Source organism: Pagrus major, chromosome 6, assembly GCF_040436345.1.
Source record: "Pagrus major chromosome 6, Pma_NU_1.0".
NCBI lineage: Eukaryota > Metazoa > Chordata > Actinopteri > Spariformes > Sparidae > Pagrus > Pagrus major.
Genome location: NC_133220.1, coordinates 21958731 through 21986349, shown reverse-complemented (window position 1 = coordinate 21986349; position 27619 = coordinate 21958731). Strand labels below are relative to the sequence as shown.

General features: G+C 41.0%; 1 protein-coding gene across 1 annotated transcript in view; it reads left to right on the top strand.

Moving 5' to 3' along the window:
* LOC140998909 (low-density lipoprotein receptor-related protein 1-like) overlaps positions 1-27619 on the top strand; it is a 101090-nt gene that overhangs the window by 16173 nt on the left and 57298 nt on the right. Inside the window, exons 3-6 of the mRNA XM_073469326.1 lie at positions 14513-14650; positions 19357-19476; positions 20114-20242; positions 20334-20597. Of these exons, the coding sequence (XP_073325427.1) occupies positions 14513-14650; positions 19357-19476; positions 20114-20242; positions 20334-20597 (651 nt within the window). The remainder of the gene's footprint in view (positions 1-14512; positions 14651-19356; positions 19477-20113; positions 20243-20333; positions 20598-27619) is intronic.

Genomic DNA, 27619 nt, shown 5'->3' with positions numbered 1-27619 from the left:
CTACCTTCTTGTTTGCACTTATTGTTCTGATCTGGCTGCATCTGACTTTCACAGAAGAGTGAACTTTGGCTGACATTTAACCACTCAGGCTAGATAATTGGAGCCCATAGTAGAGAGGAAATGCTTTTCAGCTTATGAAGATTTATATATAAAGAACCCCTAGTAAAGTGTATTTAGGACACATTGTTTTCCCCTCATGTAGTGTATTGTCTTGCCTGTTCAAGAGCCAGAGCATTTTTACAAATCAGTATAGCGGACACTTTGTTTTTATTCATCACGATGTAGCATCTTCAGCTGTGAAGGAAATGTGTGAATTATGTAGGTTGATTTGACTTAAACACTGTTCAACAGGTCTCCAAGTGTAAAAACTGATCAGAAATGGATCCAAAACTTGCTGTGCTGACTCTTAAAAGACATTTTTTGTGGCATCAGTGGTATGCTAATACGTTACTGTAGGCTTTGATTCCTCCAAACATATCCTAAAAGCAGTTGTCAGCTAACAAACTGAGAGTGTTAGCCTATTAGATGTATGTGGCTAACCACAGCCAGTCTGGAGAAAACAATGGGATGTTCTATCATTAAGGGACAGAGGTCATTCTGCCCTTAAACAGTCCTGTCATGCCCAATTAGGAGATTTACAGTGTTTGTCTTTCCTAGATAGATGTGATTTCCTTTTGCATTCAGAGCCACAGAGGATGCAGTCAAGAGACAAACCCAAACCGAACGTAGGACTTAAAAAAAAAAAAGACAGCCGTCGTTTCAAAGTCCTCATTAGAGCCGAGATGCTTTGAGGCTGAATCCCTGGGGAGGGAATGAAAGCAGCAGTGTCTCGTTGGTCAGCCTCTTAGACTGAAACGCCTGTAGCTTTCTAAGAGGACAGAGAGCTTGGGATGGAATGGGGGGACAGTGTGTGTGTGTGTGTGTGTGTGTGTGTGTGTGTGTGTGTGTGTGTGTGTGTGTGTGCGCGTGTGTGTGTGTACATGTTGCTTTTTTCGCGGGGGGTTAGCCTGGGAGAGAGTGAGTGAGCGACTGGGAGGCCAGAGTAGAGTGCTGTAGCTGCAGTCTAGACGCAGAGACTGTATGAGAGCAGGTCTGGAAGTCATTAGAGACTCGCCCAGAGCAATGGAGAAACCTGCTGTTTTTCACAACCTGCTCTTTCCCTCCCTTCTCATCTGCGGGCCAGCCTCCTTCCGTGTCTCTATCTGGGACAGAAACACCAGTGACTCCATCCCCTGTCTCCTGCTTATGCCAAACTCTCTCAAAAACAACAGTTATAGGACCTCTGCTCTGGAGTGTCAGGGTGTAGAGCCCAAGAAGTGAGTCAGAGAGACAAAAGAAATGCCAAGTCTTATCTTAGCTTCACTGAAAATTTAGATGCTTTCTTGAAGTGAAGATTAGTGACATTTTTTGAGGAACATTGCCAAGTACAAGTACATTACAAAAGTTGGAATAAACACGTCTGTCTGCTGCTTCAGAGTATGAACAAAGACAGAAGTTAGTACAGAAGATTGAATAGTCTTAGGATGGTGCTTACAGTTGAAATTGTGGGTTTCTTTTGGAAGTGTGTCCTTCATTCAAATTACGGGATAAGTCTGGATGATATTCTGTGGGGAGGTTTTTTTGTAGAAAAACGTCATGAAAACACCAAAACCACCAAAAATTGATCCGATTAGCAAGTAAATCTTAAAGCCTGATATAATTTATTCCTCTGAGCTCAGGCCTGTATTATTTTCTTCAAACATTCTTAAAAACACACCAGTGAGCCACACTATTGCACTGGATGATATGTTTCTTCATTACAGTTAGCACTTTAGTTTGAGTCAGTCCAACCACATGCTGCCACAGTTATAGTTCAATCGGGAGAGATTAGTTGATTAAGTAAAGAAAATGTTTATTACAGCAGATGATAATGTGATAATTGTCAAAAAGTCTGTGGTGCTTAGACTCTACAGGGACTCTACAGTCCAGTCACTGGTGGTGGTAGTGACTTACTGACAGCAGCATGAAGGAACTAATCGTATTTAAAAAGACAGCAGCAAGGTGATAGGCTAAAAGTGAAGGTGTGTCGCTGTGTTATTGGATAGACCTAACCGGCTGATGCGAGCAACTGATATCGATGACAGCCTCAGACAATCAGGCAGGGAAATATAACTGAGCATGCATAAAATGAAAGTTTATATTCATTACCCCAAGATTTTTCTCTCCATTAGGAACCATTGGACTTAGGGCTGAGAGCCACAGACTCTCAGGTTTGGGAAGTAGGAAAATAAACGATAATTACGTTATCAACTAATCTATATCTGTACATGGCCTCCATCATTTTTGCTGACCTTGATGCTGCCTGTTGTGTTTTCATTTTGTTAGATTTGTTTTGTTGTTTTCCATCAATGTTTTGTTTATTTAGGACGTCTGAATATACCTGAGAGTGAAAAGTTCTTTGCTCTTTGAAAGGGTGTAATTGCATTAGTATGCTATTATATTATAATTACATCACTGGCATAAAACGGTCTTCACAATGACAAAACCTGCATTGTTGGTTTTGGTCTTTTCATGTAATTTGTAGATAAAAAATAACATCTCCAGCCTTAATATTAAAGTTTGCTTTTGCATATCTGGTGCTGACATTACAAGGTGCCTGCTGTGTAACCACAACCTCCATCATTCAATTTAGACTTTTGTTGTGTGTCCTCTCCACCTATCTCCTGTGCTAATGTCAAATTATCCAAACACCCCCCATAATGCTATTTGGAGGAAAAAAAGCTTGAAACATGTAGTTTGGTGGAGAGCGGATGTTGGAGTAGTGAATGAATCTGAGTAAAATATGGTTGATTATGATTAGCATTTTTATAGCTCATCATATGTAAACAGTGTGCTGGTAATCCTCTTTTCTCAGCAGCAGAAGTTGTCACAAGGACTGAACATTAAAACTGAAACACCATGTTGTCATATGCGAGCGTTTCATCCCAAACTGTATGTACACCACCTGTGTACTGAGTAACAGTCGTAGTTGTATTGTATTGTTGTGATAAATGTGCTCTTTGTGGAGGTGCTTTTGCGGACGCTTCTGGTTGAAAGATGCATGAGAGAGGTTTATTTATTCACTCGTGCGGACCGGGCTTCACAGTGGCCTTTGTTAGTGTGTTGGCTATTGCCGGGGAAGTCAGCCACTGTCCAGTGCAGCTGCTTTGCCCTGCTGTGTAACCCCCACAATGCTGTTCTTTGTACCCCGGGGTGCTGGGTCAGACTGGCATAAAGGGATACTGACAGAGTCAAACAAAAACAAAGTGGTTGTCTGGGCATATGACCTTTTTATAGAACTTTGATCTGCATTCCTGATCAATGAACAATTGAAAGCCGTGCAATGAAGATAAATGTGAAGATAATTTGCTGTTCCATAGCCTTCAGGTAGGGTGTCGACTGTTACAGAGCTGCCATCTCCTCAGGCTTTAGACTTTATTGGGGTCCTGAAATATTCCCACGTGCAGTGAGTGTGCCCTGGAAACACAGGAGGTGTGTAACGCTGCAATGACGTCCACTCCCAGGCCTGTTATATGGGCCATTTTACAGACAGTTCCCACCTAGGCTGCAATTAGCTTTTTAGGAGATGTAACAACCACTTTCAGTGGAAAACATCATTTTTCATGATGTCGCGTGCGTCTCACTGACTCCTATCAAAAGAAATAAAAGACTGCCTTGAAAAGAAATTAAATCTGGGGAGTCTTTGATCTGGAAGTCGGCTGTAATTGGACATAAGGGAACATTGTTTGGTGTGTGTTTCATCAGTGGTGTCATCTACCAGACAGTTGACCCAAAGCCAGTGGCTATACTGTTAAGATACTGTATGTAAGAGGAAGTTATCCGTTTGATCCTGCTACTGTCTCCTAAAAGCAGCCACCACCCAGTGCAGATAGCTATCAACACGTCGAGGAAAACAACCGCCGCTCAACATGAAAGAGTCTATCGCCTCGCAGCGCCTTGTTCCTGCAAGAACCTGCTGCAGGTGTGAGAGCATGTGCACACAGTCTGCTCTCTGCCTCCTCCTCTCTTTCACACACATGCACACACTTTTCTCATTTCTCTCCCACAGACAATATAGCAAACCTTTTACTGTTCAGAAACAGTTCAAAGATGCTTTTACACTGTGCTCTTCAAACAGTTCCCAGTAGCCACTATCAGCACACACACATACACGCTAATATTCATGTTTGCATTACATCACAGCAACAGAAGAGAGGGTTTGTCACTATGAGTGTGCAGCACTTTGAATCTTCAACTTGACTCATGCTACATGATGTTTTGGCCTCAATGACATGAAAATGCACTTTATTTTGGCAGCTGTCACAAAACATAATGACATAACAAGTTATGTGTTATATTTGACTTTTACTGAATCAGAGAGGAGCAGACTCGAAGTAGTTGTACTACAGTTCATCCCTCACTTGAACTGCTACAGGGATGTGCTGTAGATTAATTAATATTTCATGTACTGAAATTAGAAATGTGACCAGAATAGAAGAAGGTTCTTTAATTATCACATACAATTACACAGTGTAATACTTCTATGATTCAGAAACACAAAACTTGCATTAAACGATTTTATTTCTACATTTGGAGGTTGCACAATAAGCTGATGGTCATATAAAGTTGATATTAGCCATTAGCATTAGGCTATTTACACATCCGTCAGACACGGAGCAACATTAGCATAATATCGTGTTTCTGGCTGACCATAGTGAGAGTGAAATAGCTGCCTCTTTAGCTGCAAAATGCTATACTGTGTGCTAGTTAGCTAGCAAGGTTAGCTAGGTGCAAACTTGGCTGGAAACAATGCTAATGAGAGCAGTCAGACTGAAACGAAGAGGTGAAGTTGTAAATAATGTGGTCTGAAAAAATGGAATTCCTAAGAGGATTACAAAAGTATATCTTCTTCTTCTTAATCAATGAGTTAATGCAAACAAAAGATGGCTTAGGAAGACAAAACTTTGAAAAAATATATAAAACTAGGTATTTAAATTTAAGTATTAAGCAGAAATAATGCCCTGCCGATAATGCATTGGTTTAGCCCAACTGCTCAAAATATATTTGTAAATAAATGCTTATATTCTAAGCTTGGGCTTTTATTGTGAAAGGTACAAACACAGAATGTAAAAGTTAGCAGTCTTAGTTCAGACTAAAGAGCCTTTTGTTATTTTATCATCTATCTAAGAATTGGCACAACTTACTTGAGTAGTACTGGCCTCCTTTGTGGCCCAAATTGGAAGTTCGACTTCCGTCAACTTCACGTCCGTGCTGCTGGAGATGGATGGATTTGATATTTTCAGCAGAACCAAACTCATACAGTACATGTCAAAGTTTCATGAGGGTCTGAAAATGAGACAGAACTTGTGCAACGGTAACAGTAAAGATTTATAGAGGAAAAGCAGAAATCATATATAGTTGATATATATGCAGTACATGTATGCATAAATATATGCTCTATTTGAGGGTGTGGTGAGGTGGACGTGATCCACAGGCCGCCAGCTGGCCATTTTTAGATGAGGAGTTGAGGCTGGGGCAGTAGAGAGGGCACAACTGGCCCCTTGAAGCAGGACAAGACTGTGTTCAGCCAAGAAAAGCGTGTCAGGGATTTAAATTTTAAAAAGACCATTATGTAATCTCAGCAGGGCCCTCTGCAGAAGGGAGTGGGGCAGGCCAGAGGCACCCTTAGGGGGGGACTACAAGCCTGGGACAAGAAGAGAGACAGAGTGGGGTTTATGATGCAGGAGAATGAAAGACACAGACGATAATAATATGATAATTTGGGTGATGGAAACCCCCACCCTGCATCTTGAAGGTATACAGATGTTGAACACCTGGCTATGCCTCGTGGCTGGTGTTTCTCTCTGTACAGCAAACTACCTTGTGTCTGATTAGTCGCAGTAATAAATGACTACATCCTGTTTGTGATAGTGCATTATTGAACACACAGCTTGTCTTCTGCAGTGGTTGTTTAACTTCCGTCTCCTTGGGTTTCTTGGCTCTTACGATGACGAATACTCTGATACTCCCCTCCGACCCCCTTGGGCCTTCCCTGTCATTTACATAGCTGTTTGTCTATGCGATAATTAGAGCATTAGAAAAGAAATTCAAAGGGTAGACGACTATGTAACAAATGAAAACGACTGTCTGGAGAGGGGCTTGGCGCTTAATTTGTGATGATTAAAGTTAGTCTCTTGCTTTCTGGGTAAGAACTCTAAGCCAAAACAGACTATGTGCCTCTCAGATATTTAGTCGTTCTGGGGCAGCAGTATGGCCCTCTTTCTGTCCTTTGCAAGAAAATACTTGCACAATACTAATAGTTTTAAGCTAATCCTCAGTCCATTGTGAGGGAATAAGAGGCGAATGAATCAAATAATGAGTCTGTTCAAACTCAGAAATAGAGTTGCTATGTAAGAACCTTATTCAGTAGGCAATAGGTCTATTTTCTTCTTTCATCTGTGTGAAAGAAAAGACAGAAAAGTGTCTGTGTCTGCCTGCATGATCACAGGTGAGAGAGGTGGGTTTAAGAAGTTTTATTATCTGTCCTTTTATGCCTAAGCTTAAGGAAAAAGGTGGCAGGCATATCTTACCCATTGATTTCCTTTGTGTGTATTCATTTACTTTTCCTATTTCATAACCAATACAGATATAGGCCCAGTCTATTTATTTGTTCTGGGTATCTGGTGGTGTTGTCCTGTTCGATTCTTTGCAATTTACTTTGCTGATAGAGCTGTTTGCTCAGTGGTTTCTCTCCCCCGAGGAGCAGCGGTGCTGCTGTGTTTGGAGAACGGTCAGTTTGTTGTGCTTTTGAGAGCTGGATTTAGCCTTCCTGCTTTGCTTGTCACCCTGCCAGCCACCCCAGAAGCCCCCCAGAAAGGAATGAAAATGTGGTGTTGATATGTTGGAAGGAAAGAGGGTAAGCAGGGAGCAGAGAGACGCATGATCCAACCATCAAGTGCAGAGTTCAGAGAGGGCACACAGTCTGCCAACAGGGTCAAAGCCAAAGATGGTTATAATGAACTGCATTTGTGCTGTAAATTTGTAGAAAAACACTGTTAAACTGAGGAGCGTTTGCCGAGACAAAAGGAAATCAGGTAGCTGAAAATAAAACCGTAGTATTTGTGAGGTGTGGTTGGAGTGGCAGATTAATGTGTGTGTTTCACCTGCAGGGTGAAGTGTTTATTATAGGATAGCCGTCAGACATAAACAGCGGTGAAGTGCAGCATTGTTTCCCACACCACTTGCCTGCTCTTCTAGCGTTGTGATCTCTTTGACAAGATCGCATTGAGTAGCAACAATAAATATAAACATATACACTATATATAGAGATTAATATATGTACGGTATATGTGTATTTATGTGTACATACAGTATTATTACCACAAGACACAGGCTTACACATACAGTTACACACAGACACACACCCATCTTCATAAACAGATGTTGCTGGACAGCCATTTTTGCTTTGCGTTTACGACATTTCCCACCAGTTTGAACTAGGGATGCAAATTTTAAGCAATTTCTTTATTTGATAGTCAGCTACCTTAACAATCGACTATGCATTAATCGCTAATAATACATTCAAATGTGTTGGACCTAACGTTAGCTAATGGGTTATCAAATATGTAGTTTTATGGCCCAATTTCCCTCCAGATTTCCGTTGTCCATTAACTTGTCAGTTGCTACTTGACCGTTGCTACTCGATGAAATTACCACAATTTGTCGGTATGTTTTATATGTCGATGTTTATACGACCTGCAACCTGCAACACAGCATTCAAGTTTCCCACCCTGAGTACGACGTCAGAGGAAAATGGCCGCTGTGTGAATGAAAATGATGTCTAAAATGTACTAATATATATATGTATAGAAGGCCTTTGTGTATGTTTGAATGACAAATTACTTACATTAAAATTAACAAGATCCTTTTTATGTAATTGTGTCTGATTGTCAATGAATATTTAATTGCTAAAATTCTTAATGGTGATTAATCAATTAATCATTCATCATTAACATCCCTAGTTTAAATCAATGCTGCATTCCTCAGTTTGTTTTGTGTTTATCTTATCGTGTACTGTTTATGTGTCCCGGTACTTGTCTCCACTTGCTTTTAATCACTTTATTGCCCTTTTAAAAAACAAAACAAATAGAGAGTAGCGTCATCAAAATACAAACTCTCATGTAGCCACTGGGTCCTCTCTTAGGCCTAAATGAAGCTCTGGTGTTGATGCGTCTTGTTTTCGGTGCCATGTCCTAGTTTAATTTGGAGTTTTGTTACTTTGGCAGGGCAGACGATGATGGGGGGGTGGGTCGGGTCAAGGGGTGCCTCTGGGCTGCTTGGTCAGGATTCGGATGCTCCGTCCAAGAATGTGTCATGTGGGCCAAGAACATTGCAGAGAGGGCCAGCTGGTCATCAGTGGTCAGAGAAACCCAGTATTAGTGTGTCATTAAGAGCTGCTGGCAGGAAAGTGGTGCAGCACTATTTATTCATGAGGTGTATTAATGGATAAACATATTAAATTATTCAGCTATATCTGGATGATGTCTGTGTGAAGTAGCAAGATTGGTTTTAATCATCTGATGCTTGTTAGTCGAATGTGGTGTAATAGTTTGGATATGTGTATTTACGACATTGTTTCACATGCTGACGCGTCTGTAGGATTTAAAATGAAAGCTGTGACAGCGGTTAGCCTCTTTGCTCTCCACAGTTGGCCTCATTCTGGCCCCCTTTATCTTTTGCTCCTGCACTGGCAGCGACTTGTTAGTTGTTTGTGTGTTTGTTGTTGGTTGAATAAGCTTTGTGTTGACCAGCATATGGAGGGCAAGCATGAACTAGTGAATGGAAAATCCCCACAGCCTAACAAGCTCTGGGCTCGAGGACGGCCTGATCCAGACCCAGATCTTGACTCCTTCTCAGTCAGCTGGGCCTCTTTCTACTACTGGAGAGGAAACACAGATCAGAGAGACAGTTTCCAAGATGAATCATTCTGCAAAAATTACACTTGTGAAGGAAAAAAAATCTCAAGAGTTTTCAGAGAATGAAAGGAAGAGAAAGGAGAATGTGTTTTAACATATTAATCCCTAAACATCACATTATTAGAAAGTGCCAGCCCCCCTTTCTTCACTGTGCCCCCATGGCCCTCACCACTTCCCTCCAGGTGGCCGTGCCACAGTTCAGATCAGGCTCTGCACGTGACACTGCTTACAACACCGCGGCTGAGCCTGCTTTGTAGGAGGCCACAGCCGATTTGTGTGATCCAAACAATGGCCTTAGTTCTCTTGTCCCCCTCCCTCACCACCCCCTCTGCCCTCACCACCCCCTCTGCCCTCACTCCCTCGGACTGGAAAAGTGCATGTGATCTACCTCTATGTGTCGCAGCTTAAAGACTCCACTCGTGTCTGAAATCCAGTGTGCCGCAATTTTGTTTTGATGGATGCTCAGAGAACAAAGGCTTTGTGTGACTCCATACGGTGTTAATATGTCTTGCAGTGCAACTTTTATGAGGGGTGAAGCAATGTGTGTCTGTTTGCACATCTTCAGACCAACCTTATGAGTCAGAAAGACGTATGGAAAAAGTGAAACCTGTCCTGTAATCTGCTGTCGTCTCTCTGACGTCTGTAACAGAGAGGTGAAGCCTTGGCACAATATCTAGTTCTCCATAGGAAAATAATTGTCAAATCTCAAGCTTCAGTTCTCACTAGCACAGTCTTAGGATAACCTTCATGGGTCAGTAATGGAGACACCCTTTCCATTTCCGTGGGTGTCCTAATTGAGCTACAGAACAGAATAGTTGTGGATCTTTCCCTGAACTATTCAAGGAGCTGTGTAGAGAAACAGAGCAAATAGAAATTTCTCAAGAAAAAAAAGGTTTGGGCCTGCTAACCTGGCCCGCTCACAGTAGAGGAATGTTGAAGAAAAGACCCTGTTTAATTCAAATTAGCAATGCCTTTTCCACTGCGGCCCCGCCGACCGCTGCCAGCTCGCACAAGAATGAAGCCTTGTGGGGCTCTGTCCACTTCCTGTGAATGAGGTGTTCCACTCTGTCTTCTCCGTCCACCCTCTCTCGCTTTCTCTTCCTCTGTTTCTTACAGTGTTCATTTTCCACACATTGCCCTGCCACTTCGACACGTACTGTAAATGGGTCAACAGATGTTGGATGAAAAATGAAGGGAGGAGATAAAAAACAGAGAGAGAGTGAGAAGGAGGAGGGACAGCCAACAGTTTGGCTCTCCACATGGGCTGAGAAAGACGAGCCCTGCAGAGAAGTGATCGGTTTCAAATAAAGTTCAGAAAACAAAATAGGAAAGGAAGAATTTCATGCATCTTGCTTGTTTTTATATCAACTTTTTGTTTAGAAATTGATAGCAACTAGTTATTATTTACTGTTCTGAATTATATCACCATTGTTCTTAATTTCTGTTAATGTAGCTCTGGAGTATTGTTCATTGAATCTGTGAAGGTTTAAAGGAGTAGGTCAACATTTTGGGAAATATTCTGATTTACTTTCTTGTCGAGAGTGAAAAAGATCAATACCGCTCTCATTTCTATTTGCCAAATATGAAAATAGAGCTAGCAGGTGATTAGCTTAGCTTGGTAGCAGAGGGAAACCTCTGGGTTGGCTCCCTCCAAAAAAAAAAAAAAGAAGCTGACCAACACCTCTAAAACTCACAAATTCAAATGTGATATCTTCTGTGTAAAATGAATTAGCTGTTTAGACCGTCAGCACAGGGACATCTTAGAGCCTTGCAGTCATTGCTATGTTGCCTGGCAACTAGTGGGTCTCACTAAAACCCAGATGTGCGTGGTTTTTCATGACGATGACCATCTGAGCCCGTGCTCTGGGTGCATGTTGTTTCTCAGTAATTTGTGTATTTGATCTATGTGCATGGAAAGTGATAGTCTGCCCTTTAAGAGCGTTTGGGTGCTAATGTGATAAGAGTCAACAAGTCATGTTGGTTGAATAGATCCTTCATATGACTTCCATGCAAGCAACAAGCGTTCCTGTCCCATGTGTAGGTTTTTGATTTTTACTTTTAGACTGAAGACTTTTTCTTTTGTTTTCAGATATTTAAAATATATTGTCAGTTTTCAGTCGCTGTTTGGTTACTACTTGGTGAAGGTTAGGGAACACAACTACTTGGTAATGGTTAGGGAAATAAATTCATTGGTAAGGGTAAAGAGAACAAAACTACGTGTTGAGTTTTAGACAACAAAACTACTTGTTAGGTTGAAATACCAAGTTTTTAGCGATTCCTGGCAACTGGTCACCAATAAATATTTACAGTACATACCTCCCCATTAACTATGAATCATTGTTCCTACATGTCATTTCATCCTACATTTGTATACAAAATAAACACCCAAGATATAATGTGTTAATAAGAGGTACCAGTAAGCATATTGTTGAACCGGGCTAGCTGTTTCCCCCTTTGTGCTATGCTAAGCTACTGTAAACACATGCTGGCTTTATCTTAATTTTTAGTGCACAGATATGAAAGTGGTGTCAATCCTCTCCTCTCACTTTCAAGTATGTGTGTTTCCCAAAATGTCAAACTATTTCTTGAACATAAATATCCACCTGTCTGCCATATATCATAGTCAATGCAGTAAACGTGTGGCACAGACAAATATCCTAAAAACAACAAGCCTCTGAGCACATTAATTAGTGTTTTTTGTTGTAATTATTGCTCCAAAACTCAATCACTGTCTCTGACGAGAACATTGCTCATCAGTCATGTCACAGCCCACAGACTTGAACAGTGGTGACGACAGCTTGAAGAGTTCTGGGCAACACATCGACTGGTTGGACTTAAGGACAGAAGTTGTGCTGAGTCATTAGTCTCTTTGTGGATAGAAGACTGGCCAGAGTCACAAGGCAGGAAACACCATCCAAGAAAAAGAGTTCAGTAAAAAGGTCATTGAGGAGAAAAGCCCTCGCTGCTTGTCCAATGATTTCGACAGTGCCTTCACTTCTGTATTGGGTTTAAGCTGCATGGATTTACTGCAGTGTGTCAGCCAAACTCATATTCAGCCATGATGTATTCTTTCCCAGAGATCCCACAGTCCTCTCCTAGCACACACTACAATACCAGGCCTACGTGCCACTACACTGGTGTGCTTATTATCAGTGTTTTGCCTCTGGGATGGATGTGTGTGTGCTGTCGATGTAGTGAAGGTAGTCATTTGGCAAGGCCCAGTTTGGATAATGGTGTGTTTGTAATTCCTGCTAGTTTTCTCTAGTGGCCATCTTTTGCTGCCACAATGGTTCTTTGAATGTCTGCCTTGTGGTTCTGCCTGCTAAGTTGGCAAGAGGAAAAGATGAATGTCAATCCTGGATGGATGAGAAGGGGGGGGCAGAAGTACTGGGAAACAAAGTAAAGGAACCAGCATTAGAGAAAAATGGAGCAAACCTGCCTGTTTTTTTGATCATTTTAGAATCTACAGAAACTTTTTTCCTCCACAGGGAAATTAATTTGTCTTTGTGAAGACAGTTTATGAAACAAAATGCAGATGAGGGACAAGAGGACCTCACACAATGTGTAATGTTTTTGTAAACATTATACATTGTGTAAGATGTAAAAATGCATAAAGCAATACATTACTTCCTGCAGCTCTGACAGGGTTCATTTTATTTTTTCAGAGGTACCTTATTGATTTCTTTGGGAAGAGGATTCTCTCTGGAAAGATTTGAGAAACCAAACTTTGTAACAAACTGAACTTCTGTCTTTTGATGTTTGTTCTTGAATCCCTGGAAGGTGGTATTTTTTGTTGAACTCTTGGATCTATTTTTGGTGGATGTTATGTGAACTTGTCTGACACTAACCTGCAAAGAGTGGTGGATTGGATTCATTAGATTGGTAACAAAACAACTATTGTTCAGGAACCTTTATGGAAGTCACCTAGTCACCAGGACATACAATCAATGATCTGTCGATCTTTACATATCCAGATGCAATAGAAAAAAATTGAATCAAATCTTGACCTCAAAATCAGAAAGCCAGATCAAATCATGGATTTGGAGAACTGTGACACCCTTGATATCGACATTATTGATGATTATTTATCAAAAAGCTCATTGTGTTAATGGTTTTTGTGAAAGTACTGTGTAGTGAAAGTGATAATGAGGTATTTGGTAAAACAAATGTTGTGACAACACACCTGAGCTTGTGCTTAGAACAGGAAACGGAGGAGGGATTATTTGTCCATCTGTTGATCAGGAAGAGCTCTAAGACGTTCAGAATCTTTGATTGCCATTGATACCCAATAACTGTGTACCTGAGGGGCTTTTGAAGTCAGTCCTCACCTTGCCCATTTGTAGTGTAGTCACACTCTGATTGTTGGCTGCACACCCGCTGCAGGTTACTTCTGTCTTGTATCAGGGCGTGTAATGGTTTGTGATGCGATCCATCACAGTGGTGCCATCCACAGATATTGAGGGAACAGAAAGCGTGATGTGCACTCAAAGGGGGAGATGAGAGCGAAACATTTCTGTGTTGCTCTAGTCTGACAAATATGTTGTCATCCTCGCATAGCGCCTGCTGTCTGTCAGAGAGTCTGTCATCCACTGGCAGAATGAGAGGGCAGTGTTTTATAAAGATTGATTTTAAAGCATTTCTGCTTTACTGAACAGTTTATAGTCAAGATAAAATGGATGAGGGAGGCGCAGGAAGAAGGCATATGACAAAGATCTCAGGGCAAGATCAATCTTCAGAATCATAGCTACACAGCACTGTACAGTAATTGCCCTCACGGCTCCATGCAAACCCTCTTGCAGGCAGGGTATGTGGAGACGCACAGCTGGAGCACAGTGTTCACAGATAAGGAGGTACACTGGAATTTTCATATCCATTTTGGCAGGACATCGCACTTGTGTTTCTGCCTGCTGAGAACGGTTCTTCTTGCAAACCTGAGCAGAAAAAACTATTTTAGTCACTTTAGTTGAGTCGCACTCAGACCTCTCCAAAAGTAAACCAAAGTATGTTGAGTTTTGAATCTTTTACTTTATTATACAACTTTAATCTGGCACACATTCAATATACATCAGAGCAATTAATAATGCAACTAAGAAGACTCTGTGTGGGTTGGTGTAGTAGTTTTATTTTAATCAGTAAAGTCATCCGCAACATTATAAGATGTCTAATGTTTCTCTGTTTAATTCAAATGTATGTAGCTATTTTGCAGGATTGATGTGTTGGATTAGTCTCAATTTAAATTATTAAATGAAAAATGAATGGATAGCAATAACAGAACCAGAATTAAAGCAGATAATTATTATGTTTCTTGCATTTACTATGGATGTGTCTGAGTGTTAAATGAACTGAGCACAGACTGAATTTAAGATACAGAGTAGCAAAATACATTTATTCATTATTACAGCGGATTATCAAACGCAAAGGCTGCAGAAAACAGCATGAATTCGGCTGCAATAATAAATGTATCTTCCTAGTTTCTCTTGAACATTTCAGTTGACCATATCTGTGTTTGTCTCCCTCAGGTCCACACAGTACCGTATCGCGATGCCCTCCCAATGAGTACCAGTGTGGAGGAACAGAACTCTGCATCCACATGAGCAAGCTGTGTAACGGGGCTCCCGACTGCACCGACGGCTGGGATGAGGGCCCACACTGCAGAGGTATCACTGTTACACAGACATGCATTTTTGGGATTTGCAGTTTAATAACACTGTTCTTGTGCTAGTTCATCCTGTCTGTGGTGAGACAGAAGTCCGTCTGGGTTTCTATTGTTGTATTTGTTGCTTACTTGTTGTACAGTTCTCACCCTTGAAAATATTCATACTGTGAAGCATCAGTGAAGTCACAGTAACAGACTGATGCACCACATCAATGTGAAAAACCATGCCGAATGTGTTTTCTTTCCCATCAAGCAGCAAATTCCGTATGCAATATTGAGACACGACAAATCTAATATATTTGACATCCTGTGTCTGATCACTGTGGGCCTGTTCCTCATGGCATCATTTAAGTCCTGCACCTCTATGGAAACAGCACATTCATGGTGAGAAGTATGGACGACTCAAATGTCTATTGTGCTGTGTAACACAGCTACAGGGCCACAAATCTTAAAAAACATTTAAAGTTAAATTCCTTATCTATCTATATAAAAAACATTTTTTCCAAATGTTTAGAAATAGCTGTTAAAAATAGCTGTTTTGATCTTTTTTACAGGATCATGTCAGACCAGATTTTTTTTTTTTTTGCGAAATATTAAATGATTCATTGTGACATTTGTCAAACGTCACACATGATTAGTTCTTTAGCCGGAAATTTCAAAATCAGATAATATCTGTTTTGACAGTTTATGGCAATGATAAATGGTTCAGTTATGCTGTTTTGTACTTTTCCTTCTTTTTTGCCCTTCAAACCTGCCGTCTGGTTCTGGGGGTTCAGATGAACCTGCTTGTTTAATCACAGGAAGTTTATTTAAATTTATTGCACTAATAGTGAAAATACAGCAGAGTCAATAGGTATAGGACTCCGGAGGGGGAGTTACCATTGATATAAGATAGGGCTGCCAGCATTAGATATGGATAGATGTAGAGAGCTCTGTGGGGAAGTTGGAAACAGATAAGTGAGAGATATAGGACATTTGGGATAGACTTTTAGGGGAGAAATTAAACTTCGTAGTAGAGTTTGGACATTAATTAAATTAGGGAACTTGTCATTTTGAAACCAGAAACTAGGAAGCAATTTATGATGAGCCCAAAGAATGTGCTGACCACACTGAGAGAAATAAAACTCAATTGTGCAATAAACCTACAGTAAATGTCTTCACCGAATAGATTAATTATTACAGGAAAGGAAGAATGTCGAAAGGGAGCTCAAAGGGCGCTGAGGACTTCCTCTATTGGATGTCTGTCAAAAGGTTAAAAGAGGAGCACAGCTGGTGACAATCAAATACTGTTCGTCAAGCTGGTTTTTTGTCTGTCTAACTATTTTGATAGTTAATTAATCATTTCAGTCATTTTTCACGTCAAACATTTGCTGCTTCCAGCTTCTCAAAGGCATTTGTTATAGTTAATGAAGAGTCTTTGGGTTTTGGACTGTTGGTTGGACAAAAAAACAAAAAATAAGACAAAAAATTGTAATTTGTAAACTAAACAATTAATCAATTAATCGTGAAAATAACTGGCTGATTGAGTGATAATGAGAATAATTGTCTTACTCCTAACAGAAGTCATATAAATGTTAAACTACCCAGCAAGGCATCATTACTGCTGCTTAACTTCTATATACACTGAAGTGGATATTACTCTTGAACAACCTTCAATAGTATTATTTATAGATTTCCATTTTGCTTGACACATTGCAAAGTCTCACCTCCAACCTGTACAAAATCAACAGAGACTCTAACTAAACCAAAACAAAAGATTGAATTATTATTCTACCCCGAGGTACCTCTCACATTTTGATTGGCACAGTGAGTGCACCTGTCTTTTCTTTTTATTTTCCATCTCCCTACAAAACCTTCAGTGAAAAAATCAGTTTGGATGAAATATTTATTAAAGGAACGTTGGAGAGAGGCATTGGAAAGGACCTGGAATTTCCATGTATTTTAAGGTGAGAGCAGAGGGGACAAACCTGCTGTCCATGACCGTTCATTTCCAGGTTTAAACTTAGTTTTAGGCTCCAGGTTAGGATTTGGTTAAATGGTCAGTGTTTTGAGTGTCTGTTTGTGTCTGCCTCACACATATTTGGCCTCTGATGCACTTTGATTTTGCCCCAAAGTGAATATTTTTCAGCATGCGTCACTGTAGGTTGTTGACATTGTTGCCCATGTTGGTTTTCTAAACACATCTCGGTTGTTCGGCGCTCAGACTTGTTTTGGCAAATTCCGGGCATGTCTGTAATTTGAACTGTGGTTGTTCCAGCAAACCTCTGGAGCGCAGCAGGCAGACTCGTGTACTTCTGTCTGTAATATTTAATGCATTGCATTGGGCACTGGTTATACTGAGCAACTCTAAAGTCTTAGAGTTATAGCTAAAAATGAACAAACTAAAGAGAAATCTGCTGATTTGTGTGGTTTCATTTTTTCTTGCTCAGCAGTTTACGGTTCAAGTTTAAATTTATTATTGATTTAGGAAATTCATTCGGTCAGTCATGCAGAAATACAGTGTGTACAGTACAGTATAGCACCAACACTGTGGGCTCCTGTTTCTTAAACAAATGTGGCAAGATTCTTCATCCTCTCTTCCCGGAGGTGGTGTGGTAGTGTGAATTGTCCGCCAGCATCTGTGGGCAAAGTGAATCACTTGTGACTGATAGATCTCAGCAGGGTTTGACATGACTGTGTCTGTTTGACTGTGACTCACCGTGTCTTGATTTATATCTCACAGATATGCAGCGCGCTGTTGAAAACTCTGCAGAGATTCCATTATGCATCAGTCAGCTGACTGGACATTGTGAGTGTAGCGTGCTGTGTTTGCGTCCTTCTATATTTAATGTGTGTGCGTAGCCTCGGGGATGGTCGAGGTTAGCGCGGAGGTATTGATTGTGAGTGCAGGGCAGAAATATTTGTTGATTGGGTCTCTGACCTTCCTTTACAAAGTCTGTATAAGATACTCGTTTTACTTAAAGGAGCAATCCGCCTTCAATTCACTTCAGAGCTCAAAAGGACTTCATATTTAAATGACTTTAAAACATATTAATCACATTTTGATGTGACTGACTGACTAATTTGCTGACATTCACTAATTGCACCTGCTATGACAGTGATATCAGTGGTATTGTATTGGCAGTAACTACAATGATAAGTATTCACTATTGTTATTACATTTGACATGAGCTTAAGTCCAGGAACTCTTATTCTGAAAAAGCACTATGCTGAAATGGGTTGAGTTTTCCATGATTCAAATGAATAATTAACAATTCACCAGTGGCACTTAACTGTACATTTACATCCAGTGTCCATTCTGTAACCTATGTGCTCTTGTGCAGTTATGTAAACTGGAACAACGTTCAGAACCAGTGAACACAGATTCAAGGTCTGGCAAAGCTTGATTTCTTTATTTGATAGTCGGCTGGCTTAACAATCAATTATCGGCTATTCATAAATAATATATGAAATATCTTGGCCGTTTTTTTTTTTTAGATTAGAAAACTGTTGAAACGATGGTTACAGAGCTCCCATCTGTCACTATTCAACAACTGACCCAACAAAATCCAACACAGGCCCAAAATGGCCAAAATGTAATAATATCAGCTTTTGTATAAAGTGTTTTTTGTAGTTTTTAGATTACAAATTACTTGTATTTTAATCAAATACATTTCCTCAGACCAGTATTTTTTCAATATATATTTTATAAGCAAGTATTTGTACATTTTTAATCTGTTAAATTCTTCATAGTGATTAATCGATTAATGATTAATCATTACATCCCCAGTTGAGATAGTAGTAATGGATCATATAACAACCTCATGAATGAAGGCGAAGGAGGAATAGGTGCTATTTTAGGGATATAATGTAGTTATACTTTTCTTCTGCAAAAACCATGTGAAGACATGTTTGTATGCTTTAATACACGTGTTCACTGTGCGCAGTCTTGATCAAAACAAACATTGAAACAGAGATAAACAGAGAAACACATTGCATATTTGGAAAAACAAAGTCATTGCCAAATTCTCCCAAGCTTGTTTTTCTCTACTTGTGCTGCTTTTGTATTGAGCTCTTGTTCACTTATGCTGCACTTATTGGCTTGAATGAGTTTTGCAATTCTCTTCACTCTCATCGGTGACGCATTCTGTTTGAAGAGATGTTTTTTTGTTTCCAAGGACAAATTCAGGCTTTGCATGAGTCAGTTTCTGAATTGCTGACATGTAGTCAACTACAATCAACAACACTTGCGTGTCTCTTGGCTGTTTAATGCTGATGATGAGCTGATGGGGAACTGAGTTGACCACTTATTATTTATGTGTGCCTCATTGTCAGGGGGAGGTAGTATTTATGCACTTCAGCTGTAAATCTTCTTCAGAAAGTGATGAATGGCAGCTTCAGCAGCACCACCTGCTCCTGTTACCTACAGGCATGCCTCTCCTGGTGTCTTCTGCCGGATAACATGCAGCAGTGTGAAGGAAATTGGTGATCACAGTCATTTTTGTGGGTTTATATCGGTACGTTGAATGGATTATTATATAATTATACAGAAATCAACCTCCTATTTAAACCAAGGGTGCTATTAACAATGTCAGAAACAGGAAAGAAACATGAATAAACACCTTATGCTTCAATAGCCAGTCATTTCTTTATACAACGTCTGTCCCCTTCCTGTCCTCCTACGTACATTATACCAACAACTCATTCCTGTCTTCTCTCCCTCTCCAGAGTTTATAACCAACTGCATGCTCGCGGGATGTCAGGAAAACTGTGCGGTGACTCCAGGAGGGCCTGCTTGTTACTGCAAGACTGGTTATGAGATCAGCCCAGATGGAAAGGCATGCAAAGGTGAGTTCCTCTAAACATTGGCCACCTTCTCACGCTCCTTGATATGAGAAGAATAAGTCTACAAAAATAGAACATTTTATTACTGCATGAAGAGACAAACAGCCAGCACATGACAGGATGAGGGCACCGCTGGATATCTGTAATATGTTGCACCAACAACACACATAAGCTACATGGCTTATGTGCTTACCTGTCCGGTAACTCCACATTAGTGCTGGACTTGGTTTTTCCTTCAAAGCTGTGCCAGTGTTTACTCAGGTATGGAGAAATCAAGTGCAGAGCACACAGGGGGTAGTTCAGGGGGCCTGGGAGTGTGGAGGATTTCCCACAACAGATATAAACCTTCACTGGCATTGATATGATATTATGGATGTTTTGTGCAACAAGCCACCTTTAATGAGTCACAAACTTAGTCTGGCAGAAATGAACTGAGCAATAGACACACAATTGTTAGTTTAGTAGACTCTGATCAACGTTGATTGCATATTTACGTAAAACATTCTGAATTTCATTCCCGCAACAAGTAAAGTGAGAAGAACCACAGCGTCCCAACTTCTTTGTAGTCGGGGTTGTATTTTCTGTTCATACCAATTTCTTTACCTGAGCAGTTAGACCATCTGTCGTTTCTGTGGTTCAGATTTCGATGAGTGCAGTTTGTACGGGACCTGCAGTCAGTCCTGTACCAACACTGAAGGCGGCTACACCTGCTCCTGTGTGGAGGGCTACTTGTCCCAGCCAGACAACCGCTCGTGCAAGGCCAAGAACGGTAAGAACCAGCAGACAACAGTTTGACTGATTCTGTGGGGGCGTTCTCTTCCCGTTCCTCCTGCTCACCATTAGTTATGTCCATGTTACAGTTCCAGTCGACCGTCTGCCTGTCCTGTTGATTGCCAACTCCCAGAACATCCAAGCCACCTCCCTGAGCGGCACCACGGTCCACAGCCTGCTGTCCACCAGCACCAAACAGACCACGGCCATGGACTTCCTGTACGCCGAGGAGACCGTCTGCTGGATCCACGTAGGAGACTCCCCCGCATCCACGCACCTCAAATGTGCCAGGGTTCCCAATCTGAAGAGCTTCGCAGAGGAGAGGGTGATCAACATCTCCCTCAGCCTGCACCGTGAGTACACCAGCAGTATGCAACTTCTGCCTGGTACATTTATAAAACACACTGAAATGGTTCTCCTGGTTTTTAGTGAACTGAGTACACAATGTTTACAACCAAGGTCTCCACACATACCGAATACATAATACAACAGTGGAAAAACAAAGAATGTGTACTTTCTTTGTTTTCTTTAGAATATTTTATCCCTGGAAGTCACATATACAGGGATTTTTTTCTGCATATTTCAAGTAGCTCATGTGGCAAGTCAGAGAGAAAACACTGCACACCAGCACACAGCGATCTGCCAAACGTCTCATCATTTTTTCAAGCCGAATTTTCTTTTTTTGTCTAAAGGTGTTCAGAATTCACTTGCAATGCGTCACCATCTCCTAATGCGATATTTGCACAATTAGGTCCCGTTTGAGAAACAGTCGCACCTTTTCCCTTAAGTATACAAAGGCAGGAGGAAGAAGGCTGTATTTGAATAGTATTTCACTCAGAAAATACATTCAGTGCTTCCATTATTCATGCAGGCCTGGCTAACATGAAGCACAGACGTGATGCATGCAATGCAGTGCAGAACAATGCAAGATGAAAATACAGAAAAAGGCGGCACAGCAGACGTCCATTTTGCTCATGGCTCCTGCAGCAGGTGGAACTTGGAGCACACAGTAAAAACACACTGAACGGGATGTTTTCAGGTCTGTTTTCCATCCTGTTGCTATCTGGAAATGAATGCAATTGGAATCAGATGTCTGCCTCTGTTATTCAGCCAACAAATCAGAAGTTATTCTGACTGACCTGTGCTTTTGGCTTTCCAAGGTCAGTCCCACCGAACAAAATCAGATCAAATCAAATCAGTTGTATTTATATAGCCCAAAATCAGAATCACATTGCCTCAATGGGCTTTACAATTTGAACAGTGAGCGTCATCCTCTGTCCTTAGACCCTCAATTTGAGTGAGGAAAAACTCACCGCAGAGGAGGGACAGACATGCAATAGATGTCTCATATACAGAACAGAACAGCAAAGTTACATTTTACAAATTTCAGGTTCAGAATGTCGGATACAAGGAAATTATATCAAATATATATGAGGAGTGTGGATCCAGGGGGACGGCTGAGCAGGCCCAGGCACAGGTGAAGAAAAACCTTGGGCTGCAGTCCTCAGCTGATCCTCACCTTGAATTCTTATTTTTGTCTGGTTTGCATCCTTTGCAGATGGTGATTTGGCTGAGCTTGTTGGTGTGAATGTTTCAAATGTAAACAGGTGGAAACATTTTTTAAATTGGCATCAATACCTGTGGAAATGACATGACTTTTATGTTAATCACAGAGTAACTCATGATACGATAAGATTCACCATACATTGCCCACAATAATGACAGTATTATGATACAGCAATTATGCGATTATCGATACGTTGCAAGACAATCATCTAATGCTACATCACAATATCTGTCTCACTTAAGAATACGAAATACCCCTAAAAAGGCAAAGTGCAGGAAATATGTATTTATTCACTGCATTGTGGTGTCAGTTTCACAGGATTTAACATGCAGTGAGATGAAACGAAAAGTAGAGTCGGCAACACGTGTGCCATCGTTTCAATGTGCCGCATTTTTAAATAAAAATATCATATATAAGAGGAAATATCATGATCTATTGCCCTATTAATATTTTGTCCCACCCCTAGTCCTTAGCTCTTCTGTGCTTACGCGAGGCCTGTGAGCCAGAGACGATGTGGCAACACATGAAAAGCAGCTGTGTTTTTCCACGACTTAACTTTCATTTCAGAAAACAATCAAGAGTCTTTGGTTGGTAAAAATGAAACCAAAAGACAAACCTGGAGATCCACAGTAAGGAGTGTGATTAAATACAGAATGTGTACTTGCCTGTAGTCAACCTGTGGGTCAGAAGCCTCCACGCACACCTCCCGCTCCCCCCTCCCTCCCTTTATCACTGCCTCCAAGTTGTCGTTGCAGCCGAGCTTTCAGGCAGCCTTTCCTCACTGTGAATCAGAGGGAAAGCAGCCACAAAAACAACACGTTTATCCACAAAAGGCCAACAGGAATGCGTCATTGTACTATCTCTTAGGAAGTTGGTCAGGAAGTTTTATAACTATCTGCATTGTCATACTTATCTGCAAACATTAATTATGGTACTTAATGCTATGCTGTTGAGCTAAAACAACATAGCATTTCTCACTCACTGAGTCATTATGTTCATATTCTCCGGCCTGTTCTCCCCACAATCCTGATGATCTGTCGGTGAGACTTTGTGTATAAATCAAATCAAGTTTCAATTTCGTGATGAAATAATATTATAATAGCTTTATTTGTACAGCAATTTTAAAATGAAACAGTTGAAAAAATAAAACGGTTACAAAGTGATTTACATGGATTGAACCAGGATGAAAACATTTCAGGACTAAAACAAACAAAATGAGACGCAAGGTTTAGTGGATTTCTCATGTGCGTCGCTCTGGAACAACTCAAACAAATAGATTAATAGAATAAAGATGAATCAAAGCAAATAGTTAAAACAAGATAAAATAAAAATATATAAATTGGTGGAACAATGGAAATATGCAGAAGTATAAATACAGATGTACTCCTCTCCTTTCTCTTCTTCTTCTCGTCTGCGTCTTGTTCTTGCATACAAGCATTGTGACCGATCGCATCAACTCAGTGTGCAGCGGCTTGTCTCTGCACATATCCTTTTTCCACGTGACTAGAGAATGCATTAACATGACAGAAATTACTTTCTCGGTGCAGACCATCAGAGAAAATGAAAAGACCCGAATGATGACAGTCTGGCAGCTCTGTCCTCCACATGCACGCACCACGGTGTACAGCTGTCATTTGGAAACATGCTCATTTCAAACCAGATGATATTAGACAAGCGCTGCGCAGTGAAAATTATGCATGAGGCATTTTGGTGTCCGTCACACACAGTAATAAGATGAAATCAAGCCTGATGCACCTCTCTGTCTGTAGTGAGCCATGCCAAAGCCTCATCTGTTATTAGCAAATTATAGAATACAATACAATCCTGTGTAAGCCTGATTGATTTCAGGGTCATGGTGGAGAAAAGTCATCAAAACATCCCCCTCGACTTTTGCAGAAATTTTACATAAATAACAGACATGTATTTGTGCGTTATAATTATGATCAGAGAAATCAAAAGGACGAGGATTAACATCGCTGGCTGTGGCTGTCATCATGCAGCCTCGGCTCGACTCAACAGTTTAAGGACCAGAAGAATTTGCAGGAAATTCCAGCAGCTTCAGCTGAGTTCTCCACGGCTGCTCCCCCCCCGCACACACATACACGCACCCACACACACACTGCAGTGCTTGTGGTGTGCAGACGCATCCCGATAGACACGTGCGCGCACACACAGGCAAAATAGAGAACTGGCTGCACTGAGGAGCATGGGCAGGATGTGCACGTCTTATGGTGAAGGATTAGAGCTGTATTGCTGAAATAAGGAAGCAATTTAAGGGCACTTCCTGTATTCAAGTGACAGCATATATAGTTATTTTCATGTCAGTACGTGCCTGAGTGAGATGAGAAAAACGTTTAGAGATGCTGTTTGAAGCTGTCTGACTGTTAATGAGACAAAGAAAAGTGTAGAGAATTAAAATCCTGGTTCTTTCCTAAAGCAACCATATTTCAGACATACACTGGTGTTGGATATCAGGCTCAAACTCTTGTATGTCAACCTTTTACCAGGAGCCAAGGGTTGTAACACTAGACAGTGCAAGACATAAAACTTGTGACATAAAACATTGAACATAAACTGAACAAACATAATAGTGCAAAAAACAATATAGACTATAAGACATTGTAACTGCTGCTAACCGTAGCTGCCTTTAGATAGTTAGCTCAGTTAGCCGTGCAGCTAACAGTGGAGCTCAGACAGTGGAAGCTATGCCGAAGAACCCCGGCCAGAAGTTGAGAGTTTTTGGCTTTGTTTTTGGCTTCGTGTGCCACTGAGCAGCTTTCATAGGAATGAACGGGGCTCCACTAGTGTCCACTAGTTATAGGTCCATGATTCACACCACTAGCGCAGGAGCTTTGGCCGGGTCTAGCTGGTTAGCACACTAACTTCAGTACAGACATCATAATGTCAAAACTGCTGTTTATTCACAATCTGTCAATAATTGTACTTAACTTTTGAATGATTTCAACTAAAATTCTTGCATATTGCCCCTTTAAATTCATGATGACTTAGAAAATAGATGTCTGGACTGTCTAAAGGGCTGCGTTCTTTGACCAGTCAGAGGACCCCAAACAGGATGCTTAATGTCAGCGCAAACAAAAATATACAAAGGGCAGATTTTACTCATCTGTTCCGGACCATAATCTGGCCCGACTGCAGCTCAACAGCAGAGTAGGTCTTTTTGGACAGGCTGCTGGCGTGTCACTGTGACAGAATCGGAGGAGCAGGTTTATGTTTACAGTCAACATGGAAGCAGCCAGCAACAACCAATGGCAAGGGGTGAACATACAGGAAATGATGCGCGTGTGGCTTGAGTGACTCATGACCTCAGTATGCCACAGATGAGTTGTCCAGATGTGTCTCCACCCACACCCCTCCTCACACTCTCACTCTCTCTCTCTCACTTTCATTACATTCACTTTGCCTCGTTTTTTTTCTTAGTCTCACTTTGTTTTCCCACATTTCAACACACACTTACTCATTCTCATTCTAAATTTGACAGTGTCTGTTTCTTCTTGCCCAGTGCTAATTAAACTAGTCACTCAAAACCATTGTCAGACATGCTAGTGGTGATTTAAGACCTATGGAAAATGTTACTTCTTTTCTTACGTTCTTAGAGTTTATTTAGTGTTTGTTTTAATTAAAAAGAGCTGAAAAAATAATATCTGAAGATCACTGCTCACCAAATGAAAGCTTGCTGGAGGTGCTGGTGCTAAGATTTAATTTATCCGAGCACCAGCACACTCCAATCTGTTTGATATTAATGTCTAATCTAAAACAACAGGACTAAGACTCTACAGCCATGCTAGCAGCTCTGTGAGCCTGTGCTTTGGCACAGCAGTTGTTTGAGCTGAATGCTAATGTCAGCATGCTAACATGCTCACAGCGATAACGCTCACATGCTAATGTTCAGCAGGTTTAATGTTTACCATAAACCAGTTCAGCATGTTAGGATGCTAACATTCGCTATCAGCACCAAACACCAAGTGTAGCTGAGGCATCCGTTAGTTTAAAGAGTTAATTTAATACTTGTTCAGATGTTTCAGTGATATGTAGCATTCCCAAAGCATTTTAAAGGTGCAATATGTAAGAATTATAGATGAAAACATTAAAAAATTACCTAAAATTACCAACAGAATGTGAAGGAATTACAGTTTTGATGTTAGACATCCATGTCTTGTGTTGCAGAGATATCTATTGAAGTTGGAATGCTAACCAGCTAGCCCTCGCTCGTCCTGGTCCAAAGCTCCTATGCTAGTTGTGCAAACACCAACACTCCCCAGATCCTCTGAGCTCCTAGGCCAGACTGCTAGCTCCACAGCTAACTGAGCTAACTAGCTGACGGCAGATACAGTTGGCAGCAGTTGGCGGTTACTCTGGTGATATGCTGCCCCCGGTTTATTTTGAGAATTAATTTGACAAGTGACCAATTCTTACATATTGCACCTTTAAACATTTGTTATTCTTTTTAAATTACTCTAAGGGGGCACATCCACTTTGAATTGCCTCATCACTTATATTTAAGCATATTTTGAATGACCTGTGCACTCATCTGTCATAAATTATGGTTAGAAATGCCTTATTGCAGCTGTCAACAGCCTCTGAATACATAAAGTCCGGCCGCAAATCAGTTAAATCCATTGATGCCCACATATGGTTGCTGAGAGTTCTCTCCGTATGGAACCTAGAAGTGAAACTGAGATGAATTTACATTCAATAGTAGATGCTGCTGCTCCACACTATGCACAGGAGGGCTGATCCCAGAGCTGTCACTAAGCCTCCCTCCCTTCCCTGCTTGTACTGTAAGAGCCACAGTACCTGCTCCCCGTGCTCAGTGAGCTACAGTGTGCTGCTGCTTAGCACAGACACTGGCCTGAAATCTCCTTAAGAGGTCATGTGCTGTTAAAAGGCAAGGCAGTCAGCACATTTCCAAATCTTCTCTCTCTATTCAACACTATATTCAGCTTTAAATCTCTAGCTCTCTCTCTCACTCTCTCTTTTTCTCTCTCCTCTTTTTTTTTACTCACTCTGAACTATGAATTTCATTTTAGTCTTTAGTCAACCCTTTATTCCAGCAAATGATCAACTGTCTTTCCCTTCTAGCTTTGTACGGCTTCTATCAACCTTTTCTCTGTTTGTTTTTGTTGGTGTATTCTCCCCCTGCTTGTGTGTTTCTGGTGTGACGCCTGCGCCAGATGCCACTGGGAGTGTGTTGGAGTGCGGGAGGTTGGCGAGGGGAAGTGGGGGGTTGGTGTTAAAGCTTCAGTCGCTGAGGTATCTAACCCATTCGAGCTCCATTAAAACTAATGCTTCTCATATAACTACACTATCGATCCTCTGTGTTAGTGGCGTACTACGAGGAGTGGGTGCCAGTGAAGATGTATGTCCCTGACTTGTGCTCCTACATACAGTTATTGGAGTAAAACAGCAGCCTCGCAGTGCCCCATTTAGCAGTACATTTTGTATACATTATATAGACATCCACTTGTTTTTCTTAGACCAACTGGGAGCAGAGAGACGAACAAGAAAACACGTAGAAAACAAGTTGTTTAGAGAGAGCACGGAAGAAAAAAAATGAAGAAGGCAGCCGGTTCTGTTTTTTCAATTATGCTGTGTTGTTTTTTATAGCTTAGTTTCAGACAGACAGAGCTGCAGTTAATGAATCCAGACTGTTTTTCCACCTCTGGGGAACAGACAAAGGGGAGGGATAGGGGGATGATGCATGGAGGAGGAGAGAAAGAGAAGGAGAATGGGAGGAGATAGAAGTCTTCGCTGGAGCCATTTCTGTTTAGCAGAGGTGGAGTAAAAGGG